The sequence below is a fragment of the Pelobates fuscus genome, chromosome 8 (assembly GCF_036172605.1).
Source record: "Pelobates fuscus isolate aPelFus1 chromosome 8, aPelFus1.pri, whole genome shotgun sequence".
NCBI lineage: Eukaryota > Metazoa > Chordata > Amphibia > Anura > Pelobatidae > Pelobates > Pelobates fuscus.
In genome coordinates this window covers 85,363,546-85,381,051 of record NC_086324.1, presented here as the reverse complement: position 1 = coordinate 85,381,051, position 17,506 = coordinate 85,363,546, and the positions used below count along the sequence as shown (strand labels likewise).

Genomic DNA, 17,506 nt, shown 5'->3' with positions numbered 1-17,506 from the left:
TTGATATAATAATAGTTAGAAAAACCATCTGGCCCTGGTGCTTTATGTTTGGGAAGAGCCAATATAGCTTTGCTTATTTCATCTTCTATAAATGGCTCCACCAACATCTGTTGTTGACTCACTGAAATTTTAGGAAGATCTATTTCCTCCAAAAATTTCTCTATTTCAGAGCCAGAAGGCTGTAATATATTTGAGTCTTCCGTTAAATTATACAGTTTCCTATAATAACCTGCTAATTCAGCTACAATATCTTTTGGGTTAAATAATTTACAATTATTCGTCGAGATCATATAGGGGATTTTTGTTTGAAGATACTTTGTTTTTAGCATATTAGCTAACATTTTTCCTGCTTTATTGCCATGAATATAAAATTTCAATTTTAATGCTCTCATATATTTTTCTGTTTCTGCTAATGCCAATACATCGAGTTCCTTTCTTACTTTAGCTATTTGACTACCATACAATCTATTTGGTTTAATTTTATTTTCCTCTTCCAATTTGGATAGTACCTGAAGTAATCTTAAACGTTCAGCATCCATTTTCTTTTTACTACTAGCCCCTGATTTTACAATCTCCCTTTTGAATGTAGACACCAAACTGTTTAGTAAGATACTTGCTTTTAGACTACATACATTCTTACCTAGATTGATCCACGCAGATCAGACAGTATTCATACCGGAAAGGGAAGCAATGGATAGCACACTTAGAGTACTATCAATTCAATATTTGGCACAGAAACAGAGAAAGACACCCATGCTATTCCTGTCAATGGACGCAGAGAAAGTGTTTGATTGGGTACATTGGTTGTTTATGAAGGCAGTACTAAAGGAAATGGGCTTTGGACTGAGTCTGCTACATTGGATTGGGATGTTATATAGTAACCCAACAGCAAGGGTCTGGGTGAATGGCGCACTCACCAAGCCCCTTCGCTTTTATAATGGCACACAACATGGGTGCCCTTTATCATACTTGTTATATGCTTTGACCTTGGAACCATTGCTTTGTTCTATTAGGTATAATAAAGATATCACTGGCTTTGATTGGGAAGGAACAACTCATAAGGTTGCAACATACGCTGATGACCTATTATATTTTGTTACAAGGCCCCACATTTTTCAACACTGACAAATACTAGAAATATTAGAATATGGAGCATTATCTGGTTTCAAATTAAACTTAAATAAATGTGAAGTCCTTAATATATCTATGTTAGATACAGATTGTATGACATTACAAACACAGTTCCCCTTCAATTGGTGTATCACACAAATTAGATACCTAGGAATATGGATAACACAAAATCAAACGGAACTTTACCAACATAACTTCCTTCTGATCTTAACCCAAGTTCAGAAAGACCTTAAACAGTGGCATGATCCTACTCACACATGGTTGGGTCGAGTGGCGGTGGTTAGAATGAATGTTCTACCCAGATTGCTGCATTTGTTCCAGACCATGCCACTAGCTCTGCCAATGGCATTATTTTTCTCTCTCATGTCATCACTTTTGAGGTATGTCTGGAGTGGAGAGTGGCCCAGGCTCTGACATGAATTATTATGCTTACTGAGATCAAGGGGTGGACTTGCCCTCCCAGATATAGGCAAATATTACCAGGCCACTGCCCTACAGAGTATTCAGGAATGGGACACGGCACCTGTCCATAAACAGTGGATCTCCTTGGATAAAGGTATTTCAGGTTCTTCTTTACAGGCCCTAACTTGGAATTCCTGTAATGCAAAGATTATTATCCCAGATCGAACTTCCCATGTACACCACTCTCTAAAATTATGGGCGGCAATACAAAAAGCAACATATCTGTCACCTAGCCCATGAATACCTTTAATACCTTTAACGAGGAATCCAAGAATGGGTGGAGGTCTCCTTAGCAGTGCATTGGGACTTTATTGCAACAAAAGATGATATCCTTTTGAAAACCCTCTTGGGAGATTTTGGTTTAAAGACCCTAGAGGAACTTAACTGGGGTGATACACAGTCTAGGATTCAAGCTTATCGTTATAACCAATTGCAACATTTGTATAATTCTCTACCAATTTGAGCTGATATCCACTGAGATTTGACCTGGTTTGAAGAACTTTGCAGGAAACAAGATTACTTACAGGGTACTATATCAATAAGTATCAACTATTACTTATTGGAGGGATGGATCATAACCATACTTTTAAAAGACGATGGGAAAACCTACTAGGAAAATCTATATCAGATGCTCAATGGGAAAAAAATATTGATTCTTCACCACAAGAGCTCGGTCAGTTTGTATTACCAAGAAGTTAATTGTAAGCGTTTGTCTTTTTGGTATAGAAGCCGGTGGAAGGACAGGGGAGCAGGGGAGTGGGGTGAGACCGGCCTTACCCTTTCCCTTTTTTTTTCTTCCTCGCTCCTTCTTTTCTGATTTAACTTTTTGCCCCTACCTCTTCCCTGCCCTTTATCCTGATGACCCTACACCCCTTATTTAGCCTCCCCCCCATAGCTCCATAGCTAAAGAGACACATGGTACAAATATGAATAGTAAATATGGGTGAGATTAAGAGGTGATACCCTCGAACTACTGACTGCATTGCCTTAACTCTATTTTTTTATAATTATTCCTCCTCATCTTAGATGATGTAGAATGTCACAGATCAATCACATCACACATATCTATGGAAATCAACCTTTATATAAATAATATAAGAATACCTCAAGGAGTTAATAGATACCTGTATCTACTTCACCTTCTCTTAGTAAGAGGGGAAAGAAAGGTTCAGGTGGATGGGTCCCTTTTGGACTAAGTTTTTCTTTCTTTTCTTTTAAATGAGTGGAGATATTATCAGCTTCCTTGGCTACCTTATTGCTCTGACATCATAAATCTATGAATACTTAAAGGACCACTATAGGCACCCAGACCACCTCAGCTCAATGAAGTGGTCTGGGTGCCAGGTCCCCCTAGTTTTAACCCTGCAGCTGAAAGCATACCAGTTTTAGAGAAATTGTTATGTTTACACTGCAGGGTTAATCCAGCCTCTAGTGGCTGTCTCCCTGACTTCCACGATTTACATGGAGTAAATCGCAATTATTTGACGCTGGACATCCTTACGGAGTCCAGCTTCAAAAAAGATCCCCTTAGGAAAGCATTGAGTAATGCTTTTCTATGGGCAGGTTTGAATGTGTGAGTGCCTCTTTTTTATTCGTGTGACTACTTATTAAATTATTTAATTATTATTATTGTCATTTTAACCAATTATATAATTAATTTATTATGTTTAATAATTGTCAACTAATTCTTTTTGCTCCTTATTTTTACTGCCACCACATATTTACAAGGAGATTACTCACTAAATATAGGGATTTTAACATCTAGTTGAAAAATATTGCTAGCCTTGCCTAAACAATGGTGCAAAATTAAGCTTTAGTAAAGTGATTTTGAAATTTTGAGCATACAAATAACGAATGTTAAGAGGTAAACTCTAAGTACCGTATTTGGTCGATTATAAGAGAGTTTTTTCAGAAAAAAAACTTCTGAATAAATAACCTTGTCTTATAATCTAGGCCATCTTGTAATCAGACCTTTACAACTAGACCTTGCAAATGTTCCATCTCCCCTACCTCCTATACCTACAGCTAGTGTTCCAAAGGTGGTGCACTCCCCTCACCGGCCTTTAGGCCCGGACTTGATCTCCCCTCCTGGCCCATGCAGATCTTACTTTATATACTCACAGCTGGGCCGGTGGATAGATCTGTCGGTCATGTGATAGGATAGAAGGAGGGAGGCTGCAATGTGCACCTCAGCGGGTGCAACATTTGCTTCTCACAAGCTCTGCGCTTTGGAGCATTGCCGCAGGTTACCACAGCAATGCTCTAACACTGAGGCGGCGGCGGTGCAGGTCTGGAGAAACTACCGGACCACCAGGGCTTTCAGTGGTCCCCCTCCCTGTATAGTGTGCTTCTCTGTGTGTCAGTGTGAGCTTGTATATAGTGAACTTGTCTATAGTGAGCTTGTCTTTATTGTTAGCTTTATATTCAGAACTTTTCTTTTTTTTTTTTAACAAGATCCAAAATTTAGGAGAGTCATCTTATAATCAGGGTTGTCTTATTATTCATCATATACGGTATTTTACATAATGATTTATTTAACATGCAGGAGTTTTTTCACTAAAGTCTGAATTGTATGATATAAAACCCAAATGGCAAAATATAGGCATAAATTGCTGATCTGAAAAATGATCTAACCAACAATAGTTACAGCTTTGCAATTTTTGATTAATTTTGTCATTAGGATTTCAATTAATTATAGTTTAGAGTTTAATGAATAAACCTCAGCGTTCTAGGAAGAGATTGTGAAGCTATTAAAGTGTTACTCTACTCACCATGACCACTTATGTGTTTTGAAGTGGTCATGGTGCAAGGACCCTGAATGAAATATTGTACATGGTTGGATATCTGATATGGCTGCTGGATGTGTAACGCTAACTCTGGCAGCATCCACTCTGTGCATATTTCTTGTCCAGACTTTATTCATTGGCTGAAAGCACTCAGCTAACACTTTCAGCTAGTAAATGACCAGCATAATTGGCATCTGGATTTTGCAGCTTTTCATAACATATTGCCCCATTACTAGGGGATGGTGCCAAGGTCTAATTTTGTGAGATAGTTGTTACCTACACTTTTAACAAATATAAGATTTAATAATAGGTAAAGATAGCATGGTTAAAGAAATGACGGTTTGCCTCTGTTTTTTTTGCCAGCTACACATTTCAACAGGTGCAAGAACACACTGATCAGATCTGGAAATTCCAAAGACATTACTTAATTGAAGAGTATCATGGGCGACCTCCAGCACCCCCACCATTCATTCTTTTAAACCACCTGCATCAATTCATCAAAACTGTCATTCTGCGTGAGCCTGCAGGAAGACAGAGGCAACTTAGTAAGAGCTTAAATCAATGTGTTTTAAAGATATTCTGTATCTATGTACATACATTAAGTTGTTTACTGTAAGACAGATAACAGACTGAGACAGGCAGACACACACACACAAATAGATAGATAGATAGACAGACAGACAGATAGTTAGAGTGGACAGAACAGGAACGCAAATCTAAAGGAAACAGTAAGGGAACACATACCAGTCCTTAGAGTACCCAAGCCAGACAGAGAATAAATTAAACACAGGCCGAGGTCTAGGATAACAAAGCTGCACAGAATCAATAGTCAGGCCATGGTCACGATAACAGAGAGCAAGAATGGTTAAACAGAAAACAGTAAACCCTATACACATAATAAACATATTCTCTGCTAACAAGAACCACAACAGGGCAAGGAAACAAAGACAGCCTGGAAGTATAAATTCCCTATGCTGGGTTGTGATTTGTTACAAATGGATGTGATGTCAATAGTATGTACACATAATCAAAAGTACCATATAGATTTCTGCTCTCCTTTTCATTTATAATGTATGGCTCCCTGCCACTGTTGTTGTTGTTCAGAATTCATCTGCTCTGCATAGATAGTTTGTTTTATGAGATTTAATAAAAAAAAGTCTGAATGTTCTTTGACAAAATAATATTTTCCGCAGCAAAAAAAAGTGATAATCAAGTATTGAACGTAAACGACTTAAGTCTGTTTTTTCCATCCATATAATCATGTAATTATCTATTACTTTTTATAATGTTTTAGTTCATGTGTCCCTATTTATTATTAGAAAAATGGAATATAAGAAAAATGAAGCTAACTTTTCTCCGTCAAATAATACCACACACCATCCTTGCTTACTCATGAAAAGCAAAGAGCATCACATGAATTTTATTTTATTTTATAATGATGTAAGACAATGACGATGTACTTATGTTGTTACTGTGTGTGTGTTTTCAATACTTGCAATGCCTTCTATATTCTTAATTTCTTTCAATTCCAGAGGAAAAGCTAGAAAAGAATGAAGAGGCTGCTATCCTCTCCTGGGAAACATATCTAAAAGAAAATTATGTGCAGAACCTTCAGCACCAGCTCAAGCAAAGCACAGAGCAGAAAATCAGAGACACATCTGAAAAGTAATTGTATTTATATACAACAATATCTCAAAAATATGTCATGTAAGCTACATCAAAAACAACAAATATTAAAGAAACACTATAGGGTCAGAATACAAACGTGTATTGCTGACTCTATAGTGTTAAAACCACTATTTAGGTGGCTTGCTCTCTTGCCTCCCTTAAACGGTTATACACTTACCTTATTTCCACTCTGACAGCGCTGGACCCACCACCAATCTGCCTTCTTGGCTGACATCATCAGAATTTATGATCTCAAAGGAAAATTGTTGAAATGGCTGAGATCGTTAAGTAGGCAGGGTTGGGACAGGGCCAAACATAACCTGCCCAATCAGCATCTCCTCATAGAGATGCATTCAATCGCCAGATTGGTTATGTTGCCTTTGAGACCGTATGGTAGCCCAAGAATGAGAAATGATGACAACCCAAATGGGGTATGTCCAGTCTTTTTTTAGTAGCCACTTGGTCACAAACACTGGCCAAAGTTAGTGGTAATATTTGTTTGTGTGTGAAAAATGCAAAAAAACTAATTTGAATGCCAGTTTTGGCCACTGTTTGTGTCCAAGTGGCTACTAAAATACTGGACATACCCCATTTGCAATACCTTGGGTTGTCTACTATTCCTGGGCAACCATACGGTCTCAAAGGTAACGTAACCAATCTGGCGAATTTCAATGTGAAAAAACTGAAACACAGCCTTATATTTGACTCTGTAACTTCTGAAAACACCATAAAACCTGTACATGAGGGGTACTGTTATACTCAGTAGACTGAACACAAATATTACTGTTTCAAAATAGTAAACGTATCACAACAATTATATCGTCCGTGTAAGTGCCATTTGTGTGTGAAAAATGCAAAAAATGTCACTTTCACTGACGATATCACGATATTTGAAACACTAATATTTGTGTTCAGCGATGTCGTCTGAGTAAAACAGTACTCCCCATGCACAGGTTTTATCGTGTCTTGGAAAGTTACAGGGTTAAACATAGTGCTAGCAAATTAAATGTTCTGGACTTTCGGCCTGGGTTGTCAGGCAGGTCCCACAAATTGTAATTAATAAAATGACCTAATTATGTAAAATGATTAAATAAATATATACGTAGAATTATTAGATATAATTTATGTATAATTTTTTTAGTGTATAATTTTTTTACATTATTTTTATTTATACATAGGTATATATAGTGATATATATATACGTATATACTTATGTATATAGATGTTTATATTATTTTGTTCAACATGTATTTTGATATCTATCCATATATATATATATATATATATATTAATTTTAAAATACAGTTAGAAGGAAATTACACATATATATATATTTTTAATTTTATTTTTTAATGTATTTACATATTTATTTATTTTATGATAATTATATATAGATTTAATCAATATCATTCTACGTGTACTTTGATATTTATAATTATATATATATTAATATTAAAATACACTTAGATAGTGTATGTATATTTATGTGTATATATGTATATATATACTTAGATCATATATATATATATATATATATATATATATATATATATATATATATATATATATATATATATAATAATCTTGCACTCCATATAGTAAAAAATACTTGCCCGGTGCTTGTCAAGCAAAATGTAGAAAAATTTGAAGATGATAGCACTCCCAGGACTTCAACTTAAGATTTAACTTTTAATAGCTTACAGAGTAAAAAATCAACGTTTCAGTCTGCTATTCACAGACTTTCATCAGGACTGGACTCTGTAAGCTAAAGTTAAATCTTAAGTTGGAGTCCTGGGAGTGCTATCATCTTCAATTTTTTCTATATATATATATATATATATATATATATATATAAATATAGGTATATGATCTAAGTATATATAATGTTATTTTACACTGTTTTAAACTGTTTTATTTTTTTTCCAGGCAGCAGGGGGAGTACCTGTAATTCCAGGCACTCCCCCTGCTGGCATTGCAATGGACGTTTATGTCGTCCATGTGATCGTGAGGTCCTCGCAAGGACCTCGCGATCACATGGCCCAGGGGGGCCAAAACAGAAGGAGGGGGTCACCCTGGGCTCCCAGGGGAATCCCCACACCGCCATCGCTGGCGTGGGATCGCCGGCGACCGGGTAAGTGGGAAGGATGGTGGGGACATGCTATGCCGCCCCCCAGCGTTTAGAGCGAGGTCCCTAAGGACAGCATAGCACACCCGCTGTCCTTAAGGGGCTAACCCTGTAACTTTCCAACGCACCATACAACCTGTACATGGGGGGTGTTGTTTTACTTGGGAGACTTTGTTAAACACAAATATTAAGTGTTTCAAAACAGTAAAATGCATTAAAATTATTTTTTTTGCAGTTTTCACACACAAACAAATATGAACGCTAACTTTGGCCAGTGTTTGTGTTTAAGTGTCTACTAAAAAAGACTGGACATACCCTGTTTGTAATACCTTGGGTTGTCTACTTTTTCAAATGGTATGCCATCATGGGGGTAATTCTCATTTCTGGGTTACCATTTGGTCTCAAAGTCAACATAACCAGTCTGGCAAATTTCAATGTGTATAAACTGAAAAATGTAACGTGCTTTATTTGACCTTGTAACTCCCCAAAACACCATAAAACCTATAAAGTTGGGGTACTGTTTTACTTGTGAGACATCGCTGAATACAAATATGTGTATTTTATTGCAGTAACAGCTAACAGTATTATGCTTTTCACAGTTAAAATGCCATGCAGAACTAAAAAAAATAAAATTTCTTAATTTCTCACCTTTGTTTTATATTTTATTAATATTCAATTATGTTTTATATAGAAATATTTGATATGACATGAAAGTCTTTTTCTCTTGAACACAATGATATATAATTAGTGTGTGTGTGCATTTAATATGAAAGAGGTGAACTCTTAACAGACATATAGTGCAAATTCAAAGTTTTGCTAACATTTTGTTTTGATAACAAATTGTACAACTGCCTCAGTCCTTATGAGGTTAAATATGGCTAATCCCACCATTGGTTAGATCCATGGGTGTGTATTTATCCATACAAATTCATCCCAATATGTCTGTCCTTCATTCTTAGAACTAAGAAACAAACAAAGCGGTTTTCCTGACACTGTATTGCCCTGAGGGTGCCCCACCCTTAGGGTCCCCCTCCCGTGGTGCTGAAGGGGTTAAAACCCCTTCAGTTACTTACTTTAATCCAGCGCAGGGCTCCCTCGGCGCTAGTGACCTCTCCTCCCCCTCCGGCGTCAGCTCCACCGTCCGACCTCACTGGAGCTGAATGCGCACGCATTCAAGTGTGCATAGAAAAGCATTTCTCAATGCTTTCCTATGGACGCTCTGCGCGATGGAGGCGGAATTTTCCTCCAGCGTCGCAGATGCGCCTCTAGCGGCTGTCCGGAAGACAGCCACTAGACGCTTGATTAACCTCAAATGTAAACATAGCAGTTTCTAATAATCCCAATCAGTAAAACGTTTTAAATGATTTATCTGCAGTCACTATTTAAGTACATTGTAATTTCTGTGTGTAAATCATTTGAAAAGCTTATCCAAAAATATTAAATTGAAACCACAATGTAAAAAACAAACAAAACAACAAAAAAAAAAAACAGGCTTGCATATATTTGTTTTAGTTTCCCTGTTTATATGGGTGCATTGAAGCACAAAATCCTGTACTGAAAGCAGTCTCTATAATTCTAAATATTAAACTTTCTTGGCACAGATATAAAATATAGTTTTGAGATAGACTTTGCAGTATGCTGTAGTTTATCTTACATGTTTGATACTTTAACATTCTTTTTTTTATTGTTCTTAAAACATGAAGTGCGTGTCCTCTTTTTTCTATTTTGCAAAAGTGCATATTTTCGACACATGTATAAATTAGCCTGATTACACCCGTCTGGCTTTCAAGTAGAGAGCTGGTCCTGTTACTTCCTGGTTTGGCTAGCTCAGTGGTTAGCACCTGCCTTGCAAAGACTTCTCATGGAGCCGGGAAGTCATAGTTGCCAACTGTCCTGTTTTTGCTGGGACAGTCCCAGCAAGCTGGAGTCTCTCCCGTGCAATTTATCTAGCATACTCATGATTTACATCAATTCTTTCTTTGCATTCACAGGTTCAACAATCGACTCTATTAAGTGCAACAATAAATGATCAACTTACTAATAGGTACGATAACAAGTAAAGTAGAGGCTGGAATGGGTTAACTAGAAATTGCTCCCAATTGCAGTCTCTATACCCTGAATGTGACTGCTCCGTTAATGTAGAGCCATAGATTGCTAAATCACGGAGCATAAATAGAACTAAAATAAATAAACTTTATTGGTTCCTCTTGGGGAACAGGGAAAATATAACGAAAATCCCAAAATAAAAATACTAATAAAAAAGAAAATAGCTTTGGAAAAGACTCAGTGTATATACAGTGTATTAAGAATAAAATAGGATAATCTAATATTGTGTAAAGATGTTGATCAAGTCAGGTTTTGTGACCATATAAATGTGTCTAACGATGATTGATAAAAGTAATCGTTGCCTGCTACTTAGTAACAGTTACTGACAGCTTGTGTGTAATATTATATCAGCAGGATAGAAAAGTAACATATAGCCACTAGAACAAACTCCAGATTAACCCTTTTAGCGCAGCAAAACAAATGTCTGCACCTGCAGTTGATGCCTAATCAGAGTAAGAATATAGTTAGAGTATTAAATATTGGTCAACATCAATTTTAAAGAAACGGAGAAACACACTATTAATCCGTGGGTATATAAAGCTGGGTATCTAGGAACAATGGTCGGCAGTAAAACTCGAACTATACATTAGTCTAGATACTAACCGACACGGTATCTGCAGTCCCAATTATGACACCCCCATAGGGTCCCCCACAGAATCTATAGATGGTAAAAAGAACCTGGGGTACAAGCAAATATTAAGTCTGGCCAGACAATGAATAGAGGTAAGAATAATCCTCTATGGTGGTATGGATAAACCTTCGGATTAATCCAGACTCATTAACTGAAAGGGCAGACAAAATCCCTCAAATAGTCTATTTGGTAGCCCAAAAGGGTGACTAGTATGAAACCACCTACACAACAAGATGAGAGATATCTGAAAGAAGTCCTACGTACCAAGAGGAAACTAGCTGTAGTTCTTAGGACATATTCAACAGCTCTCTAGCTTAGTATTATAGTAATCCCTAAATGGTATATAAACAAGCTTGTATAGTAAGCCCTAGAGTAATATACATACACCCCAAATAATGATTAAATAGTGAGCCCTAAATTATATAAATAAGCCCTACACCAAGTTAGGTATATGCTAGGTAAGGTAGAATATAGGATGATCCTAAATAAGTGATCCTAAATAAGTAATAATAGTAATCAAAAAAAGATAGGTACTAATAGGTATGATAATATTTGTGTGGAAAGAACTCGGTTATGGGTTTGCGAGACATCATCTTTGTAGTTTGCAACCTATATCCTATAACGTATGGCTGCTCTCTGATTACTATCAACATTGGGTCTGTACTCTTTCAGACTATAGTACGTCGTCCATATCAACCTCTCTTAAAAAGGTATTCCATAATCCCCAAATAAGAGTGATTTTTTTTTTGTTATTTGCTATAGCTTAAGTGATTTCCTCCATTTGTTTTACCCATTCCACCCTTTGGATCCATTCTCTAATGGTTTACCTGTTTCCACTTAATTGGGATCAATGGATTAGCTGCCATGAACAGGTGGGAGATCAGAGGTATGCCCTGTTTCTCTTGTATGGGTGGCGGTAGAAGAAACAACATGTACTCTGGGGAGAAAGGTATCTGTATGTTCGTGATAAGCTGGACAAGTGTGTGTATTCGTTTCTAAACTGTGTTTATCAACTGGCATTCCCATCATATGTGTGACTGGTGTGCGTTTGGTTGTTGGCATTTCCAATAGGTATTTTGAGCACTGGTATGTAGCTTATGTATTTTAGCTGGAGTGTAATGCCAACGTGTAAGCCTTTTATAGTTACTTTCTTGTGCGGCTGTGCTTGTGGATGTCTTGTGTGCTCTATGGAATATTTGTTTCCACTGGATTAGCGAGATATTGGTGTGCAATTCATCTGTCCACTTTACAGTGAATTTAACAAGTTCAGGTAATCTTGTCTTTAGTATTAGTGCATACATAGTAGAGAGTAGCTTACTTTTTAGTGGGTGTGAAATGCACAGCCACTCAAAGTGTGTAGGTTCTCACTCACCTCTTGGTAAGAGCTTCATGCTCTGTATAAAGTGAACTAGTTGTGTGTATTGCATTTGTTGTGCTCCTGTGGGGTTGAGTGAGGAGATAAGGAGGCTGAGCGGTGTTACTTTGTTTTCCTGAACCATATCTCGGAGCTGGAGGTAGGACTTGTCGTGGTAAGGTTGAACAATCTACCTGATACCCCTAGTTGGTTGAGGATTGTGTGCGAGTAGGTATAGTGGGGAGGGGTACTGCAAAATATCCGTGTTGCAAGCCATGGTCACCCATACTTTGATTGTGGCAGTAATTGTTGGATGTTGTTTGAGTTTTAAGAAGGGGAGGCCCGATTTCTGTCATGGGATTGTCATAATGGGGACATCCAAGAATGAGGCTTCTATAGTCACTCATTGTTATGTCGTACTGGTTTATGATTTTATGATATGTATCCATGTCTGGTAGACCCACCCCCCTCCTTGAGTGGTTTAGTGAGGAGCGAATATGCTAATCGTGGATGAGTGTATGACCATAAAAAAGTTGTGAGGGTCATCCTGAGTGTATCAAACAATTTATTTGGGAGTGCTATGGTTATCGTTTGAATTGCAGATAAAATGCGAGGGAGCACATTCATCTTTATTACATTAATTCTACAGAATCAACCAAACCCTGACCTGTGCCAATTTTTCAAATTCTTTGAGATAGCAGCTATAATCGGGGGAAAGTTACATTCGCAGAGATGTCCAATCTTGTGAGATAAATGTATCCCCATGTATTTAATGGATTTGCTGACCCAGGTGAAGTTGAATTTTTCCTTTAGGTGTGCTTCTAAGTCAGGTGTTGTGTGTAGGGGAAGTATCTCGCATTTAGTGAGGTTAGCTTGAAAGTTGGATACCTTGCTATAGTTAGTCATTTTATCAGGTATGTTGGGGAGGGAGTGGAGTGGGTCGACTACCATAAACAGGAGGTCATCCGCAAAAGCCAATATTTTGTATTCCCCTTGTTGATAGTAAAGCCTTGGAACTGCTGATTAACTCTAAGACCATGTAGGAATGGTTTTAGAACCAGTATAAATATCAGAGGGGAGAGAGGGCATCCCTGCCTTGTACCATTAGGTATTGGCACTGGATTGGCTAATTGGCCATTAATACATAGTCGGGCAGTAGGTGACGAGTAGATCGCTCCCAACCAGTCAAGCCAGCGTGGCCCTATGTGTCTCATTGTAGCCATCTTTATTGACCAATCCACCCTATCGAACGTCTTTTCGGCGTCGATAGCAAGCAAAACACTCCTAGTCACCCAGTAAATTAGGTTTATGATTTTGGTGGTATTATTTTTTGCCTATAGTGGCCGGTATTTTTGTAAATAGTTTTATGTCAGTTTTATGTGAAATGGGCCAATAGCTGGCACAACTTGTTGGGTCTTTACTCGTTCTATGGATTAGGGCTATTGTTGCTTTTAATGCCGAATAAGGTATGTGTTCTGTAGAATTTTTGGAGTTGACGGCATTTAGAAATGGTTGAGTTAGGACCTGGGACATGGTCTTGTAATATTTGCCAGTAAAGCCTTCAGGGCCTGGACTCTTGCATACCGGTAATTGTTTGATTGTTTGGTAGAATTCGTCAGCTGATATAAGGCTGTCCAAATAGTCCATCATATTCGATGGTATTGTATGTTTAATTCTCTTTTGGAGAAAGTGTTGGATGTCATTATGTGTGGGTGGAATGTCCCTCAGATTGTATAGCTCTGTGTAATATTTTTGGAAGGTTGTAATAATGTCTGGCATTAAGCTGGTTTGGGAGCCATCTGGGAGTTTAATGTTAGAGATAAAGGTTGATTGCTTGTCTTGTCTCAGTGATTGGGCTAATAGTCAACCACTTTTTCCACCCTCTGAGTAGTATGTGTGTTTTGTTAATTGTAGTTTGGGCTTGACATGCAGGTGTAGGGTGGTTGTTAGTTCTGAGCTCTTTGCAATAGGTGTTTTGTATGTTGATAGTGATTTATCACAAGAGTATTGCTCTTCTACTGTTTTTATATCCTGATTCAGAGTCTGGACCTCTCTCTGGTGTTTTTGTACTGGTGCTAGTTTTATTAATTCCCCTCTAATGACACATTTATGCTCTTCCCAGAACATGGCAGGTGTTGTGTCAGGATGTGCATTTTCTGTAAGGTAACACTGTACAGTCTCCTTCAGCCTAGACACCGACTCTGGATTATTAAGCAGGAGATCAATTAACTTCTATTGGGGAGATGGGTTTGGCAAAGATTGGATCATTAGATCAAGTGTAAGTGGGGCATGGTTCGACCACGTAATATCCCAATAGGAGGCTGCTTTAATGAGGGGGAGATATCTATGTTGAAGGAATATCATATCTATTCGTGTATAGCTACCTGTAGGTGGTGAGAAATACAAATAGTCTCTTCGGGAGGGGTTCATGATCCTACAGCTATCATAGAGTTGGGCTTCGTGTAGTATATTATTGAAGTGCATCCGGGCCGGTATGAGGTAGTCACTGTAAGAGGAGGATGTGTCTAGATCTCCGTCTAGTGTAATATTCATGTCCCCCCCCATAATGAGAATTCCCTCTTGGAATATAGAGAGTTTGTTTAAAATAATCCTCAAGGTCTGACATTGTTTATGGTTCGGGAGATAGAGGTTTGCTAATGTCACTTGTGTGTTACCTAACTTCTCTTTCACAAATATATGTCGCCCAACATCACCAGACAGTTGCTCTGTGAGCTCTAAAGATCTTTCTTCCGGGGTATTTAATCCCTGTGCATTGTGTGAGTGGAAACGAAGAGATGTCATAATGCAAGTGCCTTTAGTATAGGTATATTACATGGATGTCGTCTCACCCACTAAACGTGCCTTTGCGTACCTAAGTGTAGCAGTAGTCTGTGCACCACTAAATTCGGTATGTACACTTATCAAATTATATAAACAAACACAAATAAGAAAAATTAAACTGTAAGTTTGAAAAAAAAAAATATTATACAAATTATCTTAACAAATAATGCTGGGAATGCTTAGGAGTGAGCCCTGGGAGTTGAGAGTATTTCGTCAACAAAGATGGTGCTCACCTAAAATATGAACTAAGTACAATTCCCAAGTTTATAGGGTAGAGTGAAAATCGACCAAATGAATAGTAAAATATATCTTGGCAATATTAATGTACTATCTCTGTGCAGGAGACAGAACTGGGAACTAATTGGGTGCAAGGCAAAGTACAAACTCAAAACAGTTAACCACCTCTTGTTTATGTTATGTTTGGGAGACCTTGATAGTGGTTGCTATCTTATTGAGGAGGGGTGGGGGGGGAAGAGAGAGGAGAATGAAAGATACATATATTTTAATTATCGTGTTACACTCCTGCCAATCAGGCTTTCAGTGCCTCATGGGTGTTCCATGGGATACACCCATGGGATACATCCCATCATGAGGATAAACACGTATGACTTTGCAGTTTAGGACTCCCCTTTATATCAGAGGTATACATAAGTAGTGATGTACCGAACGGTTCGCTGGCGAATAGTTCCTGGCAAACATAGCGTGTTCGCGTTCGCCACGGCGGGCAAACATATGCGCAGTTCAATCCGCCCCCTATTCGGCATCATTGAGTAAACTTTGACCCTGTGCCTCACAGTCAGCAGACACATTCCAGCCAATCAGCAGCAGACCCTCCAGACCCTCCCACCTCCTGTACAGCCTCCATTTTAGATTCATTCTGAAGCTAAATTCTTAGTGAGAGGAGGGAAAGTGTAGCTGCTGCTGATTTGATATGGAAATGGATAGCTAGGCTAGTGTATTCAGTGTCCACTACAGTCCTGAAGGACTCATCTGATCTCTGCTGTAAGGACAGCACCCCAAAAAGCCCTTTTTAGGGCTAAAACATCAGTCTGCTTTTTTTCCTGTGTAATCTAATTGCAGTTGCATGCCTGCCAGCTTCTGTGTCAGGCTCACAGTGGATACTGTGCCCACTTGCCCAGTGCCAACACTCATATCTGGTGTCACAATAGCTTGCATTTAAAAACAAAAAAAGTTTTTTCACTGTTATAGATTGAATAGCAGTTAGTTGTCTTCAAGCGTGTGTGTCAAGCCTACAGCGTCTACTCTGCCAACATCTGCCAGTGCACAGTGCCACTCATATCTGGTGTCACAATAGCGTGCATTTAAAAACAAAAAAATGTTTCACTGTATTAGATTGAATAGCAGTTAGTTGTCTGCAAGCGTCTGTGTGTCAGGCCTACAGCGTGTACTCTGCCAACCTCTGCCAGTGCACAGTGCCACTCATTTCTGGTGTCACAATAGCGTGCATTTAAAAACAAAAAAGTTTTTGACTGTAATCTAATAGCAGTCAGTGTCCTTCAAGCGGGTGTCAGGCCTACAGCGTGTACTCTGCCAACCTCTGCCACTGCAGAGTGCCACTCATATCTTGTCTCACAGTAGCTTGAACGCATTGTACCACTAATCCAAAAAAAATGACAGGCAGAGGCAGGCCACCCCGCAGTGGCCGTCGTGGTCGTGGTGCTGTGATTCCCTTTTGCCCTAAATAATGCCCAGTTTTCAGAGGCCACGTACCCTGAACTTGAAAAGTTCTGGGGACATAGTTGACTGGCTAACACAGGACACCCAATCTTCTACAGCTTCCGCTCGGAACCTTGACGCACCATCCTCCTCCAGCTTAGCTTCGGGCACCTCTCAAGATACCACTCACCCGCCTGCCGCCACCTCCAACACTAGTACCACAGCCACTTCACTTTATCTGTCAGAGGAGTTATTTACACATCCTTTTGAAGAAATGAGTGATGCGCAACCATTATTGCCAGAGGATGTATATAACAGGGATATGTCTCAGTCAGGCAGCATTACACACATGGACGTACGGTGTGATGATGATGATGTTGTAACCGCTGCTGCTTCCTTTGCTGAGTTGTCAGATACAAGTGAAGCGGTTGATGATGACTATGCGTCCATGGATGTCACGTGGGTGCCTGCTCGGCAAGAAGAAGAACAGGGCGAAAGTTCAGATGGGGAGACAGAGAGGAGGAGGAGACGAGTTGGAAGCAGGGGGAGGACGTCACAAGGAGCTAGTGGCACAGTCAGACAGCATGCATCGGCACCCGGGGTCAGTCCGACAGCACGCCAATCAACGCATGCTGTGTCCACCATCAGAATGCCGTCATTGCAGAGCTCAGCAGTGTGGAATTTTTTTTGTGTGTCTGCCTCTGACAACAGCGATGCCATTTGCA

General features: G+C 38.8%; 1 protein-coding gene across 1 annotated transcript in view; it reads left to right on the top strand.

The window, feature by feature from the left end:
- TRPM2 (transient receptor potential cation channel subfamily M member 2) overlaps window positions 1-17,506 on the top strand; it is a 302,532-nt gene that overhangs the window by 219,830 nt on the left and 65,196 nt on the right. Inside the window, exons 23-24 of the mRNA XM_063430124.1 lie at window positions 4,743-4,924; window positions 5,912-6,044. Of these exons, the coding sequence (XP_063286194.1) occupies window positions 4,743-4,924; window positions 5,912-6,044 (315 nt within the window). The remainder of the gene's footprint in view (window positions 1-4,742; window positions 4,925-5,911; window positions 6,045-17,506) is intronic.